Raw genomic sequence first — 24,015 nt, forward strand, 5'->3', positions numbered from 1 at the left:
TAGGCGTTTATGGAGAAATGTGCAGGGAAGTCTTGTGTATCCATCACCTAGTCTCTCCTAGTGGTACATGACTATGGTATGATCTCCAAAACAAGAAATTAACATTACTACAATCCATAGAGTTTATTCAGATTTTATCAGTTATGCATAAACTCTTTGCCCGTGTGTGAAGCTCTATGCAGTTTTGTCACATGTAGCTTTGTGTAATGAGCCTCACAATCAAAAGACTCTACTGTACCATTACCATGGGACACTTCCATGTTATTCCTTTGTAATCATACCCATCCTCTCTCCTCCATCCTTAATCCTTGGCAAATTCCTGATCTGTTCTTCATCTCTATACTTTTGTTATTTCATGAGTATGACATAAGTGGAATCATACAGTATATATCCTTTGAAGATTGGCTGTTTCTTCACTCGTAGAGTTTCTTCAAGTTTTATCTAAGTTACACATTATCAATACTTCATTTGTTTTTGATTGCTGAGGAGTAGTTCATGGTATGGATATACCACAGTTTGTTTGACAATTCGCTTATTGAAAGATAGTTTGGGTAGTTTTCAATCTGGGGCTGTTACAAATAAGGCTGTTATGAACATTTCTGTGCGAGTGCCTGCATGAAAAAGAGGTTAAGTTCTTCTGATGTATGTTTAAAAGTTCATTTGAGCTTAAGCACAGAAAAACTCATCGTGTTGTGTGGGAAGTTTGATGGCTTAATAATCATGGTTGAGGTTGTTTTTCAACAAAGAAAATCTTTAGCGAACATCATGGGTCAGAAGAGATTTCAACCATTGTAAGCTGTATGTTGAAGCTTTCAACTAATCCCGCTGGCTTTCATACTGATTTTGTTTTATCCATCTTATTCTAGAGTTAACCTTTCTGCCAGGACCAGTTGTATGGAAGTATGTTCTATTTTTTAGGCTTTTTGTTTGTTTGGTTTTGTTTTTGAAATAGAAATAATACAGCCACAAAAGCCAGCAGAAAAGTACTTTATTGAAAAATTGGTTGGCCAGTCTTTAATGTGTATATGTATTGGTGGGGAGTAGGTAGGCAAGAGGAAGAGTAGGAGCAAAGTCTTTTTGGGCTTGCTTTTAAATGTTAAGAAACAGAACAAAACAAAAGCAGAAATAAAAAGGAAGGCAAGAAAAGCAAACTCACAGTGGATTATAGTTTTGCTAATAGGAAAATAAGAATCAATTTCATATTGATTTCCCACATCCTTGAAATTAAAATAAAATGACATGCAAACACTATGAAATACATAAAATTTTGTCATTCATTTTTTTTTGTTCAAGTAGATCCAACTTAGTAGAAGAAGGCTTTCCAACAATATTCTTTACAAAGTGATAAATATGTAATTTGCAATTGATATCAGTGGATACATAGTAGAAACCATATTCATATTCTTCTTTTAAGTGCCAGGCCTAAGTGGATTCATTTGTTCATTTATTCATTTACTTACTCACTTAAATGATCTCCTAAATCATTACTAATACTTCTGCTGTATGAAGAAGGCCCTGAAGGGGCCCATCCCATATTGCAAGCTCCTCTTAAACCACTTTATTTCCCATTACCCCGTGATTTCTCACATTCAGGACTTCTTGGAACTACATTTGCCCCTTACAATCACTTGACTGAATTCTATGTTCTTCAAGGCCCACTTCAAATTATCTCCTCTATTGATTTGCTCCTGACTTTCCCTATCTAGAAATTATATAGCTTTCTTCTGATTTTCCTCAACATTTTATTTGTGATCCTTTAATATTTTCTGCTTTTAATTATGGTTATTATGTGTATGTCACATCTTTGCTACTCTGTTGTTAATTTCTTGAGTGCTGAGTTCCTCTTTGACCCTTCTTAGTATTTATTTGTTCTCTCCTCCTCTCCCTTTCCTTTCTTCCTGTCTCCCTCTGGCTCTTTCTTCTACCTTTTCATCCCTCTCTCTCACTGTTCATTTTTTTTTCCTCTCTCTTATAGGTATTCATTAAATATTTGCTGACCACCTGCTATGTGCTAGACACTATAATAGGGGCTCTGGATAGAGAGTATAAAAACACATATTAGACCCCTGGGGGTAGCTTGATTATATATTTAAGTTAAACATCAGGAATGAAAAAAAAAGATTTCTCTGATTATTAGAGAATCTAGAGACATCCTAAGAGAAAATGTATTGAATTTTCTTCTTCAGGTATTTTAAAGGAGTGTAAACTATTTTTTTTTTCCTGAGAGAGAAGTATGTAATATGGTCTTCCTTAATGGCAGTAGACTGAATAGTATCTATTTTATTCCTACATCCAGGATTCTGTGAATTTAAGAATGTTCCTAAGTTTTGTTGATAGACATCAAGTGGACCTCAGCTAATGATATAAACTGAAAATGTCAAATAAGACATGACTGGACTTCAAATCACGTGCTGAAATTACTTTTATTGGTGCACAAAATATTTCAGCCAAGCATTCCGGAAGCTCTGAAAACAAAAAAGACACACGGAAGTACAGAATAAGTATTTGATTTGCTTATCACTTACCTATGTGGGATCTAATTTGTATCTTGTCTCATGGCTAAGGTGCTTAATAAATGGCAAATAGGAATTGTGTCTATACAAGGTAAGATGTGTTTTCATGCCATTCTCCTTTTATTTATTTATTTTTTAAAGATTTTATTTGTTTATTTGAAATGGTGGGAGGGGGAGAGAGAGAGGGAGAGGGCAACCATAAGCAGGGGGAGTGGCCAGCAGGGGAGAAGCAGGCTTCCTGCTGAGTAGGCAGCCTGATGTGGGGTTTGATCCCAGGACCCTGGGACCATGACCTGAGCCAAAGACAGCCTCTTAACCAACTGAGCCACCCAGGTGCCCCACTGTCCTTTAACTCTTATCTGCCTTTCTGCCTTCTCTCAAAAAAAAAAAAAAAAAAAAAGAAAAGGAAAAAAAAAAATACTGTGGAGAGAATGCACTCAAAGCTGGGAACTTCTGCTGAGCATAATTTGTTTAGAGAGAAGTAAGTGCAGTAGAGATTTGTAGAGCAAAATCTACAACGCTGTCAGAAGTTCAATGCCTTGGATTTTACGTGAAGAATATAAGGAACTGGAAGAAGTCCATTTCCAAACAACAGAATCTCTAAGAAACCTTCCTTTCAATGCAGTGTGAGGAAGGCCTATGGAAGAATGAATGTGGGAATATCAAAGACATGGGCCTAGAAAATACAGAGTTAGGGCAACCTTTACTGACGGGCTTCATTTGGGATTAAATCAAGAGTGATATCACCCATAAAAAACTGATCAGAGTGCAAATTAGGAAAAGACTCTAGAAGGACGTATTGAGGAGTTGTTTCTAAAATTCTCTTACATACCCTCCTCAGATGTTAGTTTTGTGTTTGCCTCCTGTGTGTAGCTGGTTTCTAAGCGGGGCGGAGTATTTGGCAGCAGAGACACAGCCATAATGGCTTAACCAGACTGAGGGTATGGAAATTACTGCAGTGTAAAACATGGCTTCAAAGTTTATCTTATTGGTGGTTTTGATGAAAATGAGCAGTATATGATCTGTACTTTGTCAGGAAGATTTGGATTTGCTCCCCAGAGCAAAATTCTAGATTTGTGTGGAATTTGTCTGACGCAGACTGAACTCTTTGGGGCCTTGTTTGAATACACTTTATCCTCATACAGATTGCCAGGATTTGAGGCTCTCATGTGCTTTTCAGAAAATATAACTGCAATTTTACACTAAATGTCTTTACTCTGTAAAACCAAGAATCTGTGGGATTTTCCCCCGTCTGTCTTGATTTTAAAGTATCTGCAAATTTCTCTGCTTCAGGTATATGGGATTTGGCTCAAGTGCCTAATTTTTAGCAAAGAACCTACTAAAAATTTTGGTATTTTGGAGCCCCTTGTATCATTTTATGGACTATTTCAGAAAAACAAATTTAGAATTTATAAAATTAAATTACATTCTGTCAATAAAACTTAGGAACATGGTTTTTCTTAAATTCACTGAATCAGGGATCTGGGAGTGAAATGGATCCTAATCAATCTGCTGTCATTCAGGAAGACTCCATTTACATACCCCTCTCTAAGGAAAGAAAATAATTTACCTTCCTTTAAAACTTCAGATGTACTGAAGAGAGTCAGAGAGGGTACATGCATTGGGAGATAGACTACCTGGGGGCTGCTGGTCCTGCTGGCCAGCATAGACCCACTCCTCCCGTTACCAGTGTTTGCTATTAGTATATGAGCATTTAGCAAAGTGATTATAACTTGTATTGCACTTTTGAAAAGCACCCCATTGAGTGGGACCTGGGATCTGGCTCATGGATTAGAGTTTTCTATTAACCGCTTCCTTTTAGAAACACAAACCTCACCAAACCCTCTGCAACTGACTATACTTCAGTGATGTCCCCTCTCTTGAGATAAAAGGATTTCTTCATTCGCACATTGAGCTAGGGCCATTTGGAAGTCCTTGCATCTGGCAAAGGTTTCTGGGGCTGTTTCATTTCTGTGTGTTTGATTTCTCCTCTTCCTTGAGAACTCACAAGCCGGAAGCACTCTCTGCTAGGACCTGCCCATACTTCTTTAGTAGAAACAGGCGCTCCCTGGGAGTCACTTGCTGGGGTGCCCTGAGCTCAGCTGTGTCCTTCTTGTCCCTTGCCCAGCTAGGCTTTGTCAGGGCATGGGATTTGTTGGTGTCTTTATACTGCAGCACCCAGGATAACGCTTGGTAGATGGCCTTCCATGGACATTCTTGGGATAAAGCTCACTGAAGGTGTTCAGTGGGGCTAGCATGTCTGGGGGCTAAGGGAAGAAGACCAGGTTCTTCAGCAGTCAGACCCCTACTGCCTATGCTGACCAAGCTGACTACTTCGGACAGAAGAGAGGCCCTTGGATGGGGCAGGGACTGGGGCTCCCATGGCCCTAGAGTTAGTGGTCTTTGGGGTCTGCCACTGGCCCTCTTCATTCTCTTTCCTGACAACTCAGCTTCTCCCAGAACTTCCTCTGGTCTCTTCAGAATCGTGATTCCCAAATCCATATCCCTCCACCAGCTCTCTTCCCTGACCTTCAGACCTATATATCCAAACTTTGTCTTCACTTAGAAGTCTCATTGGCACCAAATTTAGGAAGTCCAAATCTAATGGGTTTAATACATTCCATTCCAAATTTTCTTCTCTTGCATATTGTTTATTTTGGTAAATGGCATCATCATCCATCTGGTTGCCAAAGCCAAAGCCTGGGGTTGTCCGTCCTTCCTCCAGTTTCTCTGTCCCATATATGAAGTTGTGTCGCATCAATTTGTAAGTACCTCTTGGATCGAGCTGCCTTTCTCTGCTCACACCATTAGTAGCACAGTTCGGGCTGCCATTTCTTACCTGGTAACCTCCAAATTCAGATATTTGCTTTTTATCATATTTCCTTTGGGTCATGTGTTGGTATCCTGAAGCCAGAGTAATCTTTCTAAAACACCATCCTCCAGTGTTGTAAGTTTTCTGTTTAATGGTTCTGTATCATTTTCCAATTAATATCTGAACTTCCTAACAGGGTACACCTGACCTCCCATGAAGAACCCTACTTGCCTTTTACCACCGAAGTGCACACTATCTTCTCCGACCATACTGCATGTACTTTATTTCCCCCAGACAATGTGTGGGTCTCTAGTCCTTGCATGTGTTCTATCTTCCCAGATCAATTCCTTCTTTCTCTAGCACTTTTGCTTGCTAACTCTGATTCATCCTCTAGTTCTCCATGTTTGCATCATTACTTCCACGATGCTTCCTTTTGCTAGCCTGCCACATGCTGCCATGTACCTTATACTTTGTCCATCTTGCATTAATGTGACTTGTGGTGCCCCTCCACTCAACTGTAAGCTTGATTAGGGTTTTTCTTATTAACATATAATGTATTATTTGTTTCAGGACTACAGGTCTGTGAATCATCAGTCTTACACAATTCACAGTGCTCACCACGGTGCATACCCTCCCCAGTGTCCATCACCCAGCCACCCCCATCCTTCCCATGCCCCTTCACTCCAGCAACCCTCGGTTTGTTTCCTGAGATTAAGAGGCTCTTATGGTTTGTTTCCCTATCTGGTTTTGTCTTATTTCATTTTTCCCTCCCTTCCCCTATGATACTCTGTCTTGTTTCTCAAATTCCTCATATCAATGAGATCATATGATAATTGTCTTTCTCTGATTGACTTATTTTGCTTAGCATAAATACCCTCTAGTTCCATCCATGTCATTGCAAATGGCAAGATTTCATTTTTTGATGGCTGCATAATATTCCATTATATCTATCTATCTATTTATCTATCTATCTATCTATCTATCTCACATCTTCTTTATCCAGTCCTCTGTCAATGGACATCCAGGACATCTAGGCTCTTTCCATAGTTTGGCTATTGTGGAAATTGCTGCTATAAACATTCGGGTGAACGTGCCCCTTTGGATCACTACTTTTGTATCTTTGGTGCAATTGCTGGGTCATAGGGTAGCTCTACTTTCAACTTTTTATGGAAACTCCATACTGTTTTCCAGAGTGGCTGCATCATCTTGCATTCCCACCAACAGTATAGGAGGGTCCCCCTTTTTCCGCATCCTCGCCAACACCTGTTGTTTCCTGGCTTGTTAATTTTAGACATTCTGACTGGTGTGACATGGTATCTCACTGTGGTTTTGATTTGTATTTCCCTGATGGGAAGTGATGTTGAGCACTTTTTCATGTGTCAATTGGCCATTTGGATGTCTTCTTTCCAGAAATGTCTGTTCCTCTCTTATGCGCATTTCTTGATTGGATTATTTGTTCTTTGGGTATTGAGCTTGATAAGCTCTTTATAGATTTTTGTTATTAGCCTTTTATCTGCTATGTCAATTGCAAATATCTTCTCCCATGCTGTAGGTTGTCTTTGGTTTTGTTGACTGTTTCCTTTGCTGTGCAGAAGCTTTTTATTTTGACGAAGTCCCAATAGTTCATTTTGCCCTTGCTTCCCTTACCTTTGGCGATGTTTATAGGAAGAAGTTGCTGTGGCTGAGATCGAAGAGGTTGCTGCCTGTGTTCTCCTCAAGGATTTTGATGGATTCCTATCTCACATAGGGGTATTTCATCCATTTTGAGTCTATTTTTGTGTGTGGTATAAGGAAATGTTCCAGTTTCATTTTTCTTCATGTGGCTATTTTCCCAACATCATTTGTTGAAAAGACTGTCTTTTTTCCATTGGACATTCCTTCCTGCCTTGTTGAAGATTAGTTGACCATAGAGTTGAGGGTCCATTTCTGGGCTGTCTCTTCTGTTCCATTGATCTGTGTGTCTGTTTTTGTGCCAGCACCAGACTGTCTTAATGATTATAGCTTTGTAATAGAGCTTGAATTCTCGAATTGTGATGTCATCAACTTTGGTTTTCTTTTTCAACATTCCTCTGGCTATTCAGGGTCTTTTCTTGTTCCATACAAATTTTAGGATTATTTGTTCCATTTCTTTGAAAAAAGTTGATGGTATTTTGGTAGATTGCATTAAATGTGTAGATTGCTCTAGGTAACATAGACATTTTCATAATATTTGTTTATCCAATCCATGAGCATGGAACATTTTTCCATTTCTTTCTGTCTTCCTGAGTTTCTTTCATGAGTATTCTATAATTTTCTGAGTACAGATTCTTTGCCTCTTTGGTTAGATTTATTCCTAGGTATCTTATGGTTTTGGGTGTAATTGTAAATGGAATTGACTCCTTAATTTCTCTTTCTTCTGTCTTGCTGTTGGTGTATAGAAATGCAACTGATTTCTGTGCATTGATTTTATATCCTGACACTTTACTGAATTCCTGTATAAGTTCTAGCAGTTTTGTAGTGGAGTCTTTTGGGTTTTCCACATAAAGTATAATATTATCTGCAAAGAGTGAGAGTTTGACTTCTTTGCTGATTTGGATGCCTTTTATTTCTTTTTGTTGTCTGATTGCTGAGGCTAGGACTTCTAGTACTATATTGAATAGCAGTGGTGATAGTGGACAGCTCTGCTATGTTCTGACCTTAGGGGGAAAGCTCTCAGTTTTTCCCCATTGAGAATTACATTCACTGTGTGTGTGGTGCAAGGAAAGGCTTTTCATAGATGGCTTTTATGATATTGAGGTGTGCATCCTCTATCCCTATACTGTGAAGAGTTTTAATGAAGAAGGATGCTGTACTTTGTCAAATGCTTTTTCTGCCTCTACTGAGAGTATCATATGGTTCTTGTTCTTTCTTTTATTAATGTATGGTATCACATTGCTTGATTTGCAGATGTTGAACCAAACTTGCAACCCAGGAATAAATCTGACTTGATCATAGTGAATAATCCTTTTAATGTGCTGTTGTATCCTCTTGGCTAGTATTTTGGTGAGAATTTTTGCATCCATGTTCATCAGGGATATAGGTCTATAATTCTTTTTGATGGGGTCTTTGTCTGGTTTTAGGATCAAGGTAATGCTGGCCTCATAAAACGAGTTTGGAAGTTTTCCTTCCATTTCTTTTTTTGGGGGAACAGTTTCAGGAGAATAGGTATTAATTCTTCTTTAAATGTTTGGTAGAATTCCCCTGGGCTCTTGTTTGTTGAGAGATTTTTTGATGACTGCCTCAATCTCCTTACTGGTTATGGGTCTCTTCAGGTTTTCTGTTTCTTCCTGGTTCAGTTTTGGTAGTTTATATGTTTCTAGGAATGCATCCATTTCTTTCAGATTGTCTAATTTGCTGGCATATAGTTGCTTATAATATATTCTTATAATTGTTTGTATTTCTTCGGTGTTGCTTCTGATCTCTCCTCTTTCCTTCACGATTTTATTAATTTGGGTCTTTTCTCTTTTCTTTTTGGTAATTCTGGCCAGAGGTTTATCAATCTTATTAAATTCTTATTTATTTGTTTGTTTATTTAATTTATTAAATAAATAATTAAATCTAATAAATAAATAAATTTATTTATAGATTTATTTAATAATTTATTAAATATGATTATATATAATCATATTTCAAGTATTATTTAGATATGATATGTTATATAATATATAGTAGTATATAATAGTAGTAGTATAATATATAGTAAGTATAATTATTATATACATATATTATATATATATTATATAATTATTTATTATTTATTTATTAAATTCTTTACTTTCCTGGTTGACCCACTCATTCTGTAGTAGGATGCTCTTTAGCCTCCATGTATTTGATTCTTTCCAACTTTTAATTAAGTTCTAGTTTCAGAACACGATAGTCTGAAAATATGCAGGGAATGATCGCAATCTTTTGGTACCGGTTGAGACCTGATTTGTGACCCAGGATGTGATCTATTCTGAAGAATGTTCTATGTGCACTAGAGAGGAGTGTGTATTCTGTTGCTTTGGGATGGAATGTTCTGAATGTATCTGTGAAGTTCATTTGGTCTAGTGTGTCATTTAAAGCCTTTATTTCCTTATTGATCTTTTTCTCAGATGATCTGTCCATTTCAGTGAGGAGAATGTTGAAGTCCCCTACTATTATTATATTTTTGTTGATGTGTTTCTTTGATTTTGTTATTTTAAAAAAAAATTTTTATTAACATATAATGTATTATTAGCCCCAGAGGTACAGGTCTGTGATTGTTAGGCTTATACACTTCGCAGCACTCACCATAGCACATACCCTCCCCAATGTCCATAACCCAATGATTTTGTTATTAATTGGCTTATATAATTGTCTGCTCCCATGTTAGGGGTAGATTAGGGTTTGCTATGCCTGGTTTAGCACAGGTGCTCAATAAAGAGTGAGTCATGGGGGAGGAGTCAGTCATGGGTGAATGTGAAAAGGAAGTGTCTGGAGCCTTAACTGTTCAGTAGGAGATCTTTTTAAACTATGTTTTTTTTTTTGCTTCTCTTTTAAGCTGCTGGCTCTTCCAAGGTCATGCTTAAGAAGTGAAGCTCAGAGTTGTCAGGGAATTAGAAAAATGTAGCTCAATACTAAAATATTCACCCATTTAACGTGTATAGTCAATACATTTCATGTATTCAGAATTGTGTGACTATGGCCAAAATTTAAGTTTGGAGCCTTTTTATCAATTGAAAGGGAAACCCGAGACCCATTTGTATTCATTCCTCATTCTTACCTCCCATTCTCCCTCAGCTCTAGGCAATCACTAATCTACTTTTTGCCTCTATATATTTGCCTTTTCCAGACATTTCATATAAATAAGATCATACAATATGTGGTCTTTGTGTTTGGCTTCTTTCACTTAGCATGATGTTTTTGAAATTCATAAATGTTGTAGCATGTATTAATATTTTACTCCATTTTATTGCCAAATAATATTTCATTGCATGAATGTACTAGAGTCTTTCTGTTCATTGGTTTGTTGACCTTTGGGTTATTTCCTCATTTTGGCTGTTATGCATTATGCTGCTTTGACCATTCCTATATAAGTTTTTATGTGGACATATTTTTAATGTTTTCATTTCTGCTGATTATATACCTCGGTGTAGAATTGCTGAGTCATGTGGTAACTCTGTGTTTAACATTTTGAGGATTGCCTAATAGTTTTCCAAAGCAGCTATAGCATATTAAATTCTCACTGGCAGTGAAAGAGGGTTTCAATTTCTCCACATTGTCTGCAACATTTGTTATTATCTGTCTTTTGGATTGTTGCCATCCTAGTGGATGTGAAGTAGTAGCTCATTGTGGTTTTTATTTGCATTTCCTTAATGGATAATGATATTGAGCATCTTTCCATGTGCCTACTGGCCATTTGTATATTTTCTTTGGAGACCTGTCTATTCAGATCTTTTGGCCTTTTTTAATTGGGTTATTTGAACTTTTTTGATTTTTAAGTTTTAAGAGTGCTTGATATGTTCTAGATACTAGTCTTTTAGCAAATGTATGATTTGGAAATACTCTTTTCCATTGTGGATGTTGTCCTTTGCTTTTTTGATGGTATTTTCTGAAGCACAAAGGCTTTTAATTTTGATGTTGTCCTGTTTATCAACTTTGTCTTTTGTCACTTATATTTTTGGTGTCATATTTAAGGAAATATTATCTAATCCAACTTTACAAGATTTACTCTTGTGTTTTTTTCTTCTCAGCGTTTTATAGTTTTAGCCCTTACTGTTAGGTAATTATGATCCCTTTTGAGTTAATTTTTGTGTGTGGTATAAGGTAGCACTCCTCCTTCATTCTTTTATATGCAGATAGCCAGTTGTTCCAGAACCATTTCTTGAGAAGACTTATTTTCTTATTGAATTTTCTTGGCACCCTTCTCACTGTCAAAGTATTTCTGTCTTAATTGTTTTCAGCATTATTATTTTATTTACCATATAAGTAACACGAGTACAAAATGACAATAATAATAATAATAACAACAATAATTAGCAGTACTGAGTCTTTACTAGGTGTCCTGAACTATTCTAGGAGAGTTACTATTTAGTACTCATAGTAATCTGTGAGGCAGTTATTATACCCATTTTCAGAAAGGAAGCAGAGGTATGGAGAACTTAAATAATTTGAAAAAGGACATACAGTTGGTAAGTGTTGGAGCCAGGATTTGAACTCAGTCAAGCTGACTCTACAGACTATGTTCTTAACCATTATGCTATCTCTGACTGTGTATTGTTCACAGGACACAAAAATTTGAAACAATCAAAATTCTACTTTCCAGAGAACTACTGTCAGCATTTTCATATACACAGTCTTCTAAATCTTCTTCATTGCAAAAGAATGTTATAACAATGGGATTAGACTACATACACATTCTTGAAATGGTTTTATTTACTTTATTTATTGATGTGTATATATATATATATATATTTAAAGATTTTATTTACTTCTTTGTCAGAGAGAGAGATTGATTTTATTTCTTTTATTTATTTATTAATTTTATTTATTTATTTAACTTATTTTAATTTATTTTAAAATTTATTTATTTTATTTATTTATTCATTTAATTTATTTTTAAATTTATTTTTATTATTATTTATTTTTTAATTTATTTTATTTATTTGTTTATTTTATTTATTTCTTTGTCAGAGAGAGAGAGAGAGATTGAGAGAGAAAGAGAGAGCACGAGCAGGGGGAACGGCAGGCAGAGGGACGAGCTGGCTCCTTGCCAAACAAGGAGCCGGGATCATGACCTGAGCCAAAGGCAGACACTGAATGGATTGAGCCACCCAGGTGTCCACACTTTATTGATATATTAGTAACTCTTCTTGTCCATGAATCTGCTTCTAAAGCATCATTCTTTTTTTTTTTTTTTAAGATTTTTATTTATTTATTTGACAGAGAGAGATCACAAGTAGACAGAGAAGCAGGCAGAGAGAGAGAGGGAAGCAGGCTCCCTGCTGAGCAGAGAGCCCGATGCGGGACTCGATCCCAGGACCCTGAGATCATGACCTGAGCCGAAGGCAGTGGCTTAACCCACTGAGCCACCCAGGCGCCCTAAAGCATCATTCTTTATGTCTGCATAATATTCTTCCATATGTTTGTACCATTATCGATTTAACCAATCCACTATTGTTAGACATTTAAGTTGTTCTAATTTTTCATTTTATAGACACTGTTCTGATGCATGCATTCTTTTATGTACTCTTCCAATTTTTTCCCTAGGATTATAAAAAATCCCTTTAGTGGAAATTTAAGGAACATGAAATCTTATAAAGATTTTAATACATAATGAAAAATTATTCTCTAGGAAATTCCTAAATGCTTACCTTTGATATTTGATATTTTATATTTTATATCTGATAGGTAACTCTGATCTAACATTGCTTTAGTGTGCATCTTTTTGATTATCAGATTGAACATATATCAGTAGTGACTATAAATTTTCATTTGTGAATTAGCTATTTGTATTTTGTCCATATTTCCAACTAAGAACTATTTATAGGCTAAAAAGTATGAATCCTGTGTTTTATTTTTTCTTTCCCTCTAGTTTATCATTGCTTTTAAAAATTTTCCTTATGATTTCTTTTGATGTATAGAAAATTAAATTTTTTAGTAGCAAAATCTATTAGCAAAACATATATCAGCCTTTTCCTTTATGGCATTTTTGTTTTTAAAAATAAGAGGTCAAGGGGCACCTGGGTGGCTCAGTGGGTTAGGGCCTCTGCCTAGGCTCAGGTCATGATCCCAGGGTCCTGGGATGGAGCCCCACATCGGGTTCTCTGCTCTGCAGGGAGCCTGCTTCCTCCTCTCTCTCTGCCTGCTTCTCTGCCTATTTGTGATCTCTGTCTGTCAAATTAAATAAATAAAATCTTAAAAAAAAAAAAATAAGAGATCAAAATATTGTTGCCAGTACCTGACTTCCATGTACTGAGGGAGGATATAAGAAATAAAAATAATTTTCCTTTATATTTCCCTGGCTTTTTTTATCTTAAACATTGGTTTTCTGGATTCCTTTAACTTACAGAGAAATAAAGCATCAGTTTTAACCATTTGGCATTAAAAATATTAGTGGTGAGACAGGCTGGAATGGAGAACTGGGGTCTCCTCTAAATTGTATGGTTTTCAGCAATATTTTCTTCTCCATGGTTTGTACTCATTTAAATTTGCTCCTAGCATTTAGATGCCATATCTTAAAACTCAACTGGATTGTATGAGGTAGTGTGGACTTTTTCAGAAACGTTGGTTAGGAAAATCTCAGACTATCTAATCCTGAACTTCATTCAAGTGCCATCTCAATACAACATGGGGATTTGGGATTTTCTGCCTGAATGAACTGGTTATTTCCCAAGCTGTGGAACAATTTCTGGCCTCCTAATCTGGTTTGTTGCGATGATGATGGCCACCAGACTGATTTCACCCAATTGATTTAGAAAATGGATTTTCCCCCATTTTTAATCTGTTTTTTTCCATATGTATAAATACATTTCTAATTTTGACTCTAGCTCTATGTCTGATTTATTCTTTTTTGGAGGACTAGAAATGTACCTGCCTTAATTAGAAGCTAATACTAAGTATTTTCTTTTGCAAAACACTGTGCTGAACACTTTATAAGCTTTATCTCACTTTATCCTCACAACAAAATATACTAGTTTTGTGCATGTTTTACCTAAGAGGAAACTGAGACTGAGTGAGATTAAGTAAGCGGCCCTAGATCAGAGAGCTAGGAAATAGCTCTATGGATTCAAACCCAGGTCTCAGACTGTATGTAGGGCTGTGCTGTAACACTTCTCAGGAGAGAAAAGGAGATAAAGAACTTTATTGACTTTAAGCCTAGTTGAAACCTTACCCATGTAGCGATAAACCTCAGTGCTTGTACAGATTGGAAACCATTATTATTATGTGACTACAATTGTAAACACTTGCAAACTAGGGGGTCACCATTTATACGTCAGTTAAGCATTTGATTCCTCATTTTTTGGCCATTTGTTCAGTAATACCTGTTTTGCCTCTATAAGTTCTAAATATACACATCTTGAAAGGTAGGGTTTTAGCAGCATGCTTTTAATTGAGATTCCTATGCAGAACTGTAGACCCTATCTCTTTCTGTGAACTGGGAAAAGACGTGCTAGGAATAAATGAGGACTTTCTAATCTCAGAGTTTAAGAAAAACTTTGATAAATTTCTTAAGGATATATAGTAAAATAAAAATTCTTGAAGGTTTTTGTTCCTAAATAGACCACATCTATAGGCATTATAACAATGTCACTTTTTCACTAACCATTGCTATAAGGTATGATCTCTTGAGTCAGATTATATCAGACGTGTCAATGACTATATAGTTTTTTTTTTTTTTAATGTTTTAAACTGTTTTCTTGTGGACTTGACATGTAATACCTTTTTTTTTTTTAATGCTTTTTGGATGTGAATTTTCCTCATTTTGTTTTCTAAAATCTCAGTAAAGTACTTGGCATCTTGCCTTTTTACTAAGTTTTACAGTGCTGAAAGACATCTTTCCAGGCTGGGTCTTCCACTCGCATATCATAAGGATGCTACCCAGGCCTGTCTCTTGTCTTTGCACAGCCCCATAGGCCCACCCATATGTTCCCATGCGAGGGACTGTCATTACTCATGCATTCTTTCTTGAGGGTCCAAGCTGCACAGATGTGAAAAGATCTTTAAGTTGAAAATTTTGAAGGGTGTGTGTGTGTGTGTGTGTGTAAAACTAGAAATGTAGTTTTGCCAACTGCAGTTGAGGAGGGATTATATAAGTATAAAGAAGCATTATTTTGCTGAGGCTGTATACATAAACCCATCGTGTTAATAATAGCAGGGTAGGTGACAGCGTATATTTGAAAATACAATTTTAAAGGATCAGAAAAACACACTTTGACTTTCTCCCAATACTCTTTGATTTAGCAAAACTCATTTACGTTAGCAGTCTGAAACATCGAATAGGAAAGTGGAGAACACTCAGCTTTCTAGGTTCTGAAAATATGGATTGTATGTCTTGTCTTTCAAGGTAGATTTTCTAGGAAGTTAAAAAGTAAGCATGAGTAACTTCATTATTGTTATTGTAAATAATAGTTACAATTTATTGAGTATTTCTTATTTTCAGACACTGCGTTAGATATCAGTCGATATCTACAATAGCCCTGGGAAGTAAGTGTTATGAATCACCATTTTGCAGTCAGAGAATGTGAGCCTCAGAGACAGACTTGCGTTAAGATAACAAAGCTAGAAAGAGATAGAGCAGGACTTGAAACAGAGACCATCTGAATGTGAAATGAGTATTTTAACATCAGCTTTATTGAGTGTAATTCACACACAATCAATTGTACTTATGTAAAGTGCACAATGTAAGTTTTAACATATGAATACACCCATGAACCCATTACCATATTCAAGATAAAGAAATATCTGTCACCTCTAAAACTTTGCTCACGATCCTTTTAATGCCTCCCTCTAGATCTGCCTTGCCTTTTTCTTTCTAAGTGTCCATTTCAGTTATCTGCTTTCTAGCAATATAGATTATTTGGCATTTCCTAGAATTTTATGTATATGGAGTCATACACTATGTACTCTTTTTAGACTGGCTTTCACTTAATATCACTGTTTTCAGAGTCATCCATGTAGCACGTATCAGGGCTTCCTTCTTTATATCGTGGAATATTATTCCATGCTATGGATTAAATGCCACAGTGTTTTTATTCATTCACTTCTCGATGGGCATTTGAACTGTTTTCAGGTGGGGCTATTACAAATAAAGTTGCTAAGAATATTATAGACAAGTTTTTGTGTGGACATAGACTTTCACTTTCGTAGACTAAATACCTAGAGGTGGGATGGCTAGATCATATGGTAGCTACATGTTTAAAGTTTTAAGAAACCACCAAACTATTTTCTAAGTGTGTGCAATCTTGTATTCCCACCAGCAGAGTACGAGAGTTCCAGTTACTGCATAGCTGTGAAGCACTCAGTCTTTTTAACTGTAGCTTTTCCAGTAGATGAGCTGTGGTATCTCATTGTGGTTTTAGTTTATAGTTCAGTATCATCTAATTATGTTGAACATTTTTTTCATGTACTTATTTGCCACTTGTATATCTTCTTTGATAAAATACCTGTTTACATCTGGTTCTCATTTTAAAGTTGTTAATTTATTATTGTTTTTGAAAGGTCTTTGTATAATTTAGAATCAAATTCTTTATCAGACTTGTGATTTGAAAATATTTTCTTGCACTCTGTGTCTTGCTCTTCATTTTCTTAACACTGTCTTTTGAAGAGTAGATGGTCTTAATTTCGATGCAATCTCATTTATCAATTTGTTGTTTTAATGGATTGTGATTTTGATGTCTATTTTAGATTGAATTATGTTTTCCCAAAAAAAGGTATATCCAGGGTACTTTTTGTGCCTCAGAATTTCACCTTATTTATACCTATTTATACCTATAGGGTCTTAACAGAGGGAATCAAATTAAGATGAGGTAATTAGGGTGGGCCCTAATCCAGTGTGTGACTGGTACCCTTATAAAATGGGGACTGATGTCCTAGAGAGATTGAAGTGCTTTCTGTGGGTCTTCTGAGGCAGGAACAGAGTAAATAGGGCCAGATCAGGTCACCTCATTCTGGACCCTGCCCTCCTGCCGCTTTGGATTCATTGACTTTCATAGTAAGGAGATTGTATGGTAGTTCAAGAATCCACCTTTGTCATCACATGTATTCCCACTGGGTTGCTGGGAAGGAATATCTTTGTTATTGCTTTAGCAGTGTGAGTGAGACGGGAAGGCTGATGGATGGACGCATACCCCGTGCTTGGGACCCACATCAGGGTCAGGGAAGGCAGTAGTTAGCTTTACTCATGGAAGATGATTTATAGAGACACAGGATAAACATGGCCATCTACAGGCCAAAGAAAGAGGCCTGGAACAGATCTTTCTCTCTCAGCCCTGAGGAAAAACAAACAAACAAACAAACAAACAAAGGGCTAATACCTTGATTTGGGACTTCTAGCCTTCAAAACTGTAAGACAATAAATTTTTGTCAATCCACCCAATTCATGGCACTTGCTTATGCCATAGCAAACTAATACAGTGTCATAAGGATTTTCTTTTATATGTTCTTTTAGAGGTTTTAGGATTTGCATTTACGTCTATGGTCTATTGTGAGCTGATTTTTATAGGTGGTGGTGAGGGTGGATTGAAGCTTAGATTTTTGTGTATGAATGTCTAATAGTTCCAGCCCCATTTGTTGAAAAGACTAGCCTTCCTCCACTGCATTGCAAGTATATCTTCGTTGAGAATCAGCTTTCTATATAGTTGTATGTTTATTTTAAGACCTTATTCTGTTCTGTTGCTCTGTTTGTCATCTTGATGTTAATGCCAAACTGTCTTTGTAATTAGCTATGAAATCAGGTTGCATTTCCAAAGTTTTGAAGATCTTTGCTCTTTTTCAAAGTTGTTTGCTATTTTAGAACTTTTCCACTTCCATATGAATTTTAGAATCAGTCTGTCAATTTCTACAAAAAAAAAAATCCCTCTCTAATTTTGATTTGGATTGTGTTGAATCTATAGATAAATTTGGGAGAGATTTGACAACTTAACAATATAGAATTTTCTGACCCATAAACAGTATATCTCACCATTATTTTAGGTTTCCTTTAATTTCTTTCAACAACATTTTGTAGTTTTTAGTATTCAGGTCTTAATCTCTTAACAGATTTATTGTTATCTCATATTTTTTGTGTTATTATAGAGGATATTATTATTATTATTATTTTTTACAAGAGAACAAATCTACACCTTTATTTACTTTTCATTCAATTTAAATCCTTGAGGGGTACAGCATCACACAGATTCTGTGGCCAATGGCTTTAGCAGGAAGGTTGCTTCGGAATTTGGCACGAACCATGCCGCTGTTTCCATGAGCATGAGTTACTTTTCCCCAGATTACTCTGGTTTTGTTTGGTTTGCCACCAGGAGTCACTGTGTTGTTCTTTGCTTTGTAAACGTAAGCACATCTCTTGCCTAGATAGAATTCCGTTTCATCTCGAGCATATACACCTTCGATTTTAAGAAGAGCTGTGTGCTCCCTCTGGTTGCGGAGACCCCGCTTATAGCCAGCAAAAATGGCCCTGGACCACAGCCTTCCAGACATTATTCGGCGTTTTAGAGGAGTCCTGTTTCCAGCAGGCCTCGACAGGCCCCAAGATGGCGGAAACTAAAGGATATTATTTTAATTTAAATTTAATTTTTATTTTATCCCCTAAGTGTACACATGCTTATGTCTTGATGTAAGAAGTTACTTCAGTGATGACTTGTATACAATGTAGTTTCAGTGAGGGAAGCACCAGGCTAAACACTTCTATCTCAGGGAAAGAAAAGTGTACTTGAAGTTCTTCTATACTAAGTGGCATTCTTTTTAAGTTTCAACTTCTTAATTGTTTATTTATAGTATATGGAAGTACAGTTCCTGCTTGTATAATGATCTTGTATCTTGTAAGCTTGCTGGACTGATTAGTTCTAGTAGCTTTTAGGTAGAGTCCATCAAGTTTTCAACGTAAAAGATCATGTTGTCCATAAAGGCAATTTTCTTTTTCCCTTCCAAAGTATACGTCTTTTATTTTTTTCCTCTTGCTTTAAGGTACTGGATACAATCTCCAGAATAATGTTGAATGGAAGTGGTGAGAATAGGGGCGCCTGGGTGACTCATTCACTAAGCATCTACCTTCGATTCAGGTCATGATCCCAGGGTCCTGGGATTGAGCTCTGCATGAGGACCCTGCTCGGTAGGGAGCCTGCTTCTCCCTCTCCCACTCTACCTGCTTGTGTTCCCTCTTTCGTTGTGTCTCTCTCTGTCAAATAAATAAATAAAAATTAAAAAAAAAAAGTAGTGAGAGGGGATAGCTTTATCTTTTTCCTGATCTTAGAAGGAAAGCATTCTTTCTTTTACCATTAAGTATGATGTTAGTTAGGAGTTAGCCAATTTTTTTCTGTAAAGAGAAAAATAGTAAATTTTTGGCTTTGAGGGCCGTATGGTTGTTGCTGTAACTTCTTGACTGTGCTGTTGCAGTAGAAACAGCTGTGTCTTCCTCACACATATGCACTGACATTATGTAGCTAGTTGCAGGTGGGTTTCTCTGCAGATCTCTGATGTTTTCTCTTTGTGCCATTCTTCTTTCTCAGGTAGTCTGTCCTGCACATTCTAGCTGCCTTGGTCTCTTCGGAATTTCACCTCTGTTTCCTAATTCGGGGAGTCCGCCAGGCTCCACCTGCGTTCCCAGTCCCTGCGCTGAGCCCTGGAAACTTTCTCAAGGCAGTAAGCTCTGGCAATCAGAGGGCTCCCCTTGTTTGTTTCCCACGTCTCAGGTCTCAGATACCACTCTTCATTGCCTGTTCTTTGTTGCCTTGATGTCTAGTGTCTTGAAAACCACTCAGTTACAGATTTGCCTATGTTTAGATTGTTTCTTGCCAGAGGGCAAATTTGATCAATGCTATTCCAGTTTGATTAGAAGCATCATTCCCCATATTTTTTCTCATAGCCTTGCCTTGTACTGTGTCTCTGTGAAGAGGCCATTTATCATCCAACTTGCAGGAATCTACAACCTTGAAGTGAAATAGCAGCTTGTTGGCAGCTAAGCCAATGGGGTAAGAGCCTAGGCCATTGATCAAATGGTACTAGACTACCCATAGCTGCCCCTTTTTATGTCTGATGGGTTGAACATCTGTGGACCAGGCATAAGTATCCGTAGGGTTGTGGCAAATGTCTGGAAAGGAGCTATTTTTTGCTGAATATTTATTGAAGGGATTCTGAGACAAAATGCTAAAAGCTACACTTGAATTGCTATCAGAAGATTCAATTTTTTTTTTAAAGATTTTATTTATTTATTTGTCAGAGAGAGAGAGAGATCACAAGTAGGCTGAGAGGCAGGCAGAGGCAGAGGGAGAAGCAGGTTCCCTGCCAAGCAAGGAGCCCGATGTGGGACTCGATCCCACGATGCTGGGATCATGACCTGAGCCAAAGGCAGCCGGTTAACCAACTGAGCCACCCAGGCGTCCCAGAAGATTCAATTTTTCCAAGAACAAGTTTCTGTCATTTACCTTGGAAATTTCTCTGAAACTCATTATTTAGTATTGTCATATTATATTAATTTTACTTTTCATGAAAATCTTTATATACAGGGAGTCTCAAAGAAATATATCTGGACTGAATATTACATATTCAACAAATATTTTTGAATTCCTGCTTTGCATGAGGTAGTGTTATAGGTATTGAGGGTATAGAAGTAAAAACGAAGTGACAATTTCTTCAAGCTTCATTCTAGTAGAGTGAGGCATAAAATAAAGTACATAAGTTAAATATATGGAACTGGCAGTGCTATGGAGAAAAATAAGGCCAGTTGAGACTGGGGATAGTGGTGTTGGTGTGCAAGCAAAAATAGTGAGGACAGGAAAGGCAAAGACCCAAAGTTGCTGATCGTTGTTTATATGACTATTTTGATTATCTTAGGATAAACCATCATGATATATGAAAAATAATCATTACAGTCATTTTACAGTTCCTTTCAGTGGCCTCTTTCCCCATGCTCCTGATCCCAGCCAAGAGAATTAGTGATACAACTTATCTGGTTTACAATATTCTAAAAGCAAGTGGGCTGAGGCTTATGTTGGAAACAAAGTACAATTAGGAGGCCAGTATGGTAGGTGTGCTGAGGTGGCTCTTTGGAGGAAAAGAGTTAATGGGGCATATGTGAGGATAAAGTTTGTTTCTTAGGACACAGGGCCTATGTATAGACAGAAGTATTGAACAGACAGCAGTAGGCAATTAACTCTGACACAGGTAAGTTCTATTTTTAAAACCTCTCTGGATCCTAATAGGCTTAATTAGGCAAACTTAATGGAAAAACAGGGTTGCTCATGGGATTCCAGATTCTGGACTCACTGTTTTAGTCATGATGCATGCACTTGAATATTATAAAAATAAGGCAAACCTTGGAGGACACGAAGCTTTGATTACACCAAGGATTATCATAGAAAGTGAGTGGGGAGGAGAGAAAGGGAGACCACCACCACTGAATGTGCCAGACACTGGACTCGTTCCTATTCTTGTCTTGCCATATGGCTACGAAGCAGGAGGGTGGCAGAGCTGGGATTGACGCTTGCCCAAGCTGACTTCGTATCACGCTGGCCCCTTTTTCTGACTGCACTGGGTGACCCCAAGGGCCACCACATCTTCCTCTCTCTCATGTCTGTTGGCCATATGTGTGTACTTTATTGCCAGTGCCAACCATGTTTCTCTTTCATACCCAACTTACCCATTTATGGAATTGTATCACGTTTTTCTGTCCATGAGCAGAAAGAGAACACTCCAATATGGAGCTCTTATCCTCGTATGGGAAACGGCATCAATCTGTTTTATAGGGTTAGCACCAGCTGTAGGTGATGGGCCTAGAAGGGAAGCCCTCTTTGAACATGAGACTTGTGATCCAGGGCACCCATCCAGTGGTGATGTCTAAAGGATCTGGGACCCAGGACATGTTTTATGTCCCCTACGTGGGACAACATTTTGTACTTAAGTGTGAATAAAATAGTTTTTCTAAATTAATCAATGTAAAAAATGTTAATTCTTCTGAAGGCATTATACCCAAAAGTGAAACTGCTTCACCAGTTTAATGTGCCAGAAGAATAAGAAAGGAGTCATTTTCAGGCAAAGAAGTAGAAATCAATTACCTGTAAAAGTTTTTAAATTCTTTTTTTGGGTGATTTTGTTTTTAGATTAAGTAAATGAAACCCCTGTGCCTTTTCTTACCTGATTTGCTTCCGTCAGAATCAGTGCCAAAAAAGAGGCAATAGACCTATCATTGATCTGCAGAAAGAAAATGCCACTAAAGAAGGGAGTAATGACATTTTGAAGAAGTGACTTTTGAAAAAAAGTTATCCTGGAAAAATCTGATTTAAGTCTGGCTTGACGATTTCAGTGTATCTGTGAGCACCAACTGAATTTGTGCAAAATGTCTTTAAAATGAGTGCATTCAAAGATGAGAAATCAGCTGTTGACTAGAAGCAATCCCCTAACTTCTGGCTTTATGCCAGAGTGCGAAGTGACTATTCTGAACTAGACCTTTCAAACATGCCGGCCAGTATGGAGCAGCAGCTTCTGGTGGGATTGGAGGAACTCCTTCTTTTATACTTTTATGAACAGGCCAATGAGGAGGAGAGGGAGCTCACTAATTGTGAGGTTTGCAGGATTTACCAGGATCTCAGCTTCCTTGTTCTGTTGTGAAGATGCAATGAAATGGTATGAGTAAGGGTTAGTGGGCACTTGATAAAAAAGGCTATTTATGGGGGGCGATGATGAAAGTTTATAAACTCAGGATTTGGATGAATCTAGTCTGATTCTTTGCACTTGAAGTTCAAGTTTCAAAAATGCACTATATCCTAGAAAGCTCTGTGGATTAGTAAAGCATTAGTAACAGTGACAACTTGTAGGATATGCACTTTGAGGCCAGGGAAGCAATGTTTTACATATTTTCATCCTCTATAGAAGCTGGCACCAATATGAAAATACAGTATGTGCTGACTAAAGAATTATTGATTATTGGAAATTTTTCTCTTATACCAACCTAGAATTTCTTACAAATGGCTCTTTGGATATATTGGGAAGTGTGTTTGGTTCCCAATAATTTGGTATTAAGGAGAATTTACCTGTGGTATATGTTTGGACTTTTTCTGTGGCATGTGATAGAAAACCCATCTTAAGCTAATATAAGAAAAAAAGAGATAGTTTATTAACCAGTGAATTAGAGAGAGAGTATGTTGGCTTTAGGTGTGGCTTGATCCAGGTGTTCAGATGAAGGCACCTAGGCCCACTGTCTCACTCTGTTTTCCCACATTCCTTCTCCACATAGGCTCTATTCTCTGCCAGGTTTAGCTATTGCCGGTAGGCCTCATGTACCTCCAGGTTCAGTCCCACAGACTGAAACATTATCTCTACTCACTCTTGTACAAATCCCAGGGCTTACTTGGACTGGAGAAGTTTGGGCACATGTCCATTCTGTAGCAGATCCTGTGAAGGAGTGGGTCAGTGTGCACTCTGCCCAGGTCTGAGTAAGATATTCTTTCCTGGAGCTGGCAGTCCGCTTCTCTCATAGCAGGAGGCCTGAAAGTGGGGATGCGAGGAGTGTATGACTGCCAGAACAAAGGGGGCGTGGACACCAGGTGACTGATTTACTGTAAATATTCCCTCCAACTGTGGGCCTTTCTAACTCACTTCTCCTCTGGTAAAGTTTAGAGGAAGGATATTATCCTTAATGAGATAATGACAATTTGAATTAATCTATTCTGTTATATGAGTCCTCTTTGTTTTGGGTATCTTGGAAGCCATTTAAACAACAGAGGCTCCCTCCAAGTGTCTAGACCATACTCAAGGGTCTCTCTGAAAAGAACTCTCTAGGGATCCAGGAAAACGAGAGATTTTGGTGCATGGAGTTGGTTTCAAGTTTTCACGATGCATCTTAGCTGTGACTTTCTAGAAAACTGAGCATGTGGTTCTCCCATAGAGCCCTGCAGAGGTGTGAACAGAACAGCCGCATTAAATTCTGTGCAAAAGACAATCTTTGCATGAAGCCCCTTCTCATCCATATTTCACCTCATCAGAAAGGTCTTCCTGATT

General features: G+C 37.3%; 2 protein-coding genes across 7 annotated transcripts in view; one reads left to right on the forward strand and one right to left on the reverse strand.

The window, feature by feature from the left end:
- The window catches only part of PDE1C (phosphodiesterase 1C), a 495,776-nt gene that overhangs the window by 238,762 nt on the left and 232,999 nt on the right, over positions 1-24,015 (forward strand). The window lies entirely within an intron of this gene.
- LOC116876102 (60S ribosomal protein L35a-like) overlaps positions 1-24,015 on the reverse strand; it is a 40,955-nt gene that overhangs the window by 3,522 nt on the left and 13,418 nt on the right. Inside the window, exons 2-3 of one of the 2 annotated variants that reach the window (XM_032872142.1) lie at positions 18,153-18,538; positions 12,030-12,037 (exon numbers count right to left, since the gene is read on the reverse strand). In XM_032872142.1, the coding sequence (XP_032728033.1) occupies positions 18,169-18,538 (370 nt within the window). In that variant the 3' untranslated portion in view covers positions 12,030-12,037; positions 18,153-18,168. Of the gene's footprint in view, positions 1-12,029; positions 12,038-18,120; positions 18,539-24,015 lie in introns of those variants that run through there. The other variant, XM_032872132.1, reaches the window with a different exon arrangement.

The sequence above is a fragment of the Lontra canadensis genome, unplaced genomic scaffold (genome assembly GCF_010015895.1).
Source record: "Lontra canadensis isolate GAN:19392208 unplaced genomic scaffold, GSC_riverotter_1.0 scaffold2, whole genome shotgun sequence".
Classification (NCBI taxonomy): domain Eukaryota; kingdom Metazoa; phylum Chordata; class Mammalia; order Carnivora; family Mustelidae; genus Lontra; species Lontra canadensis.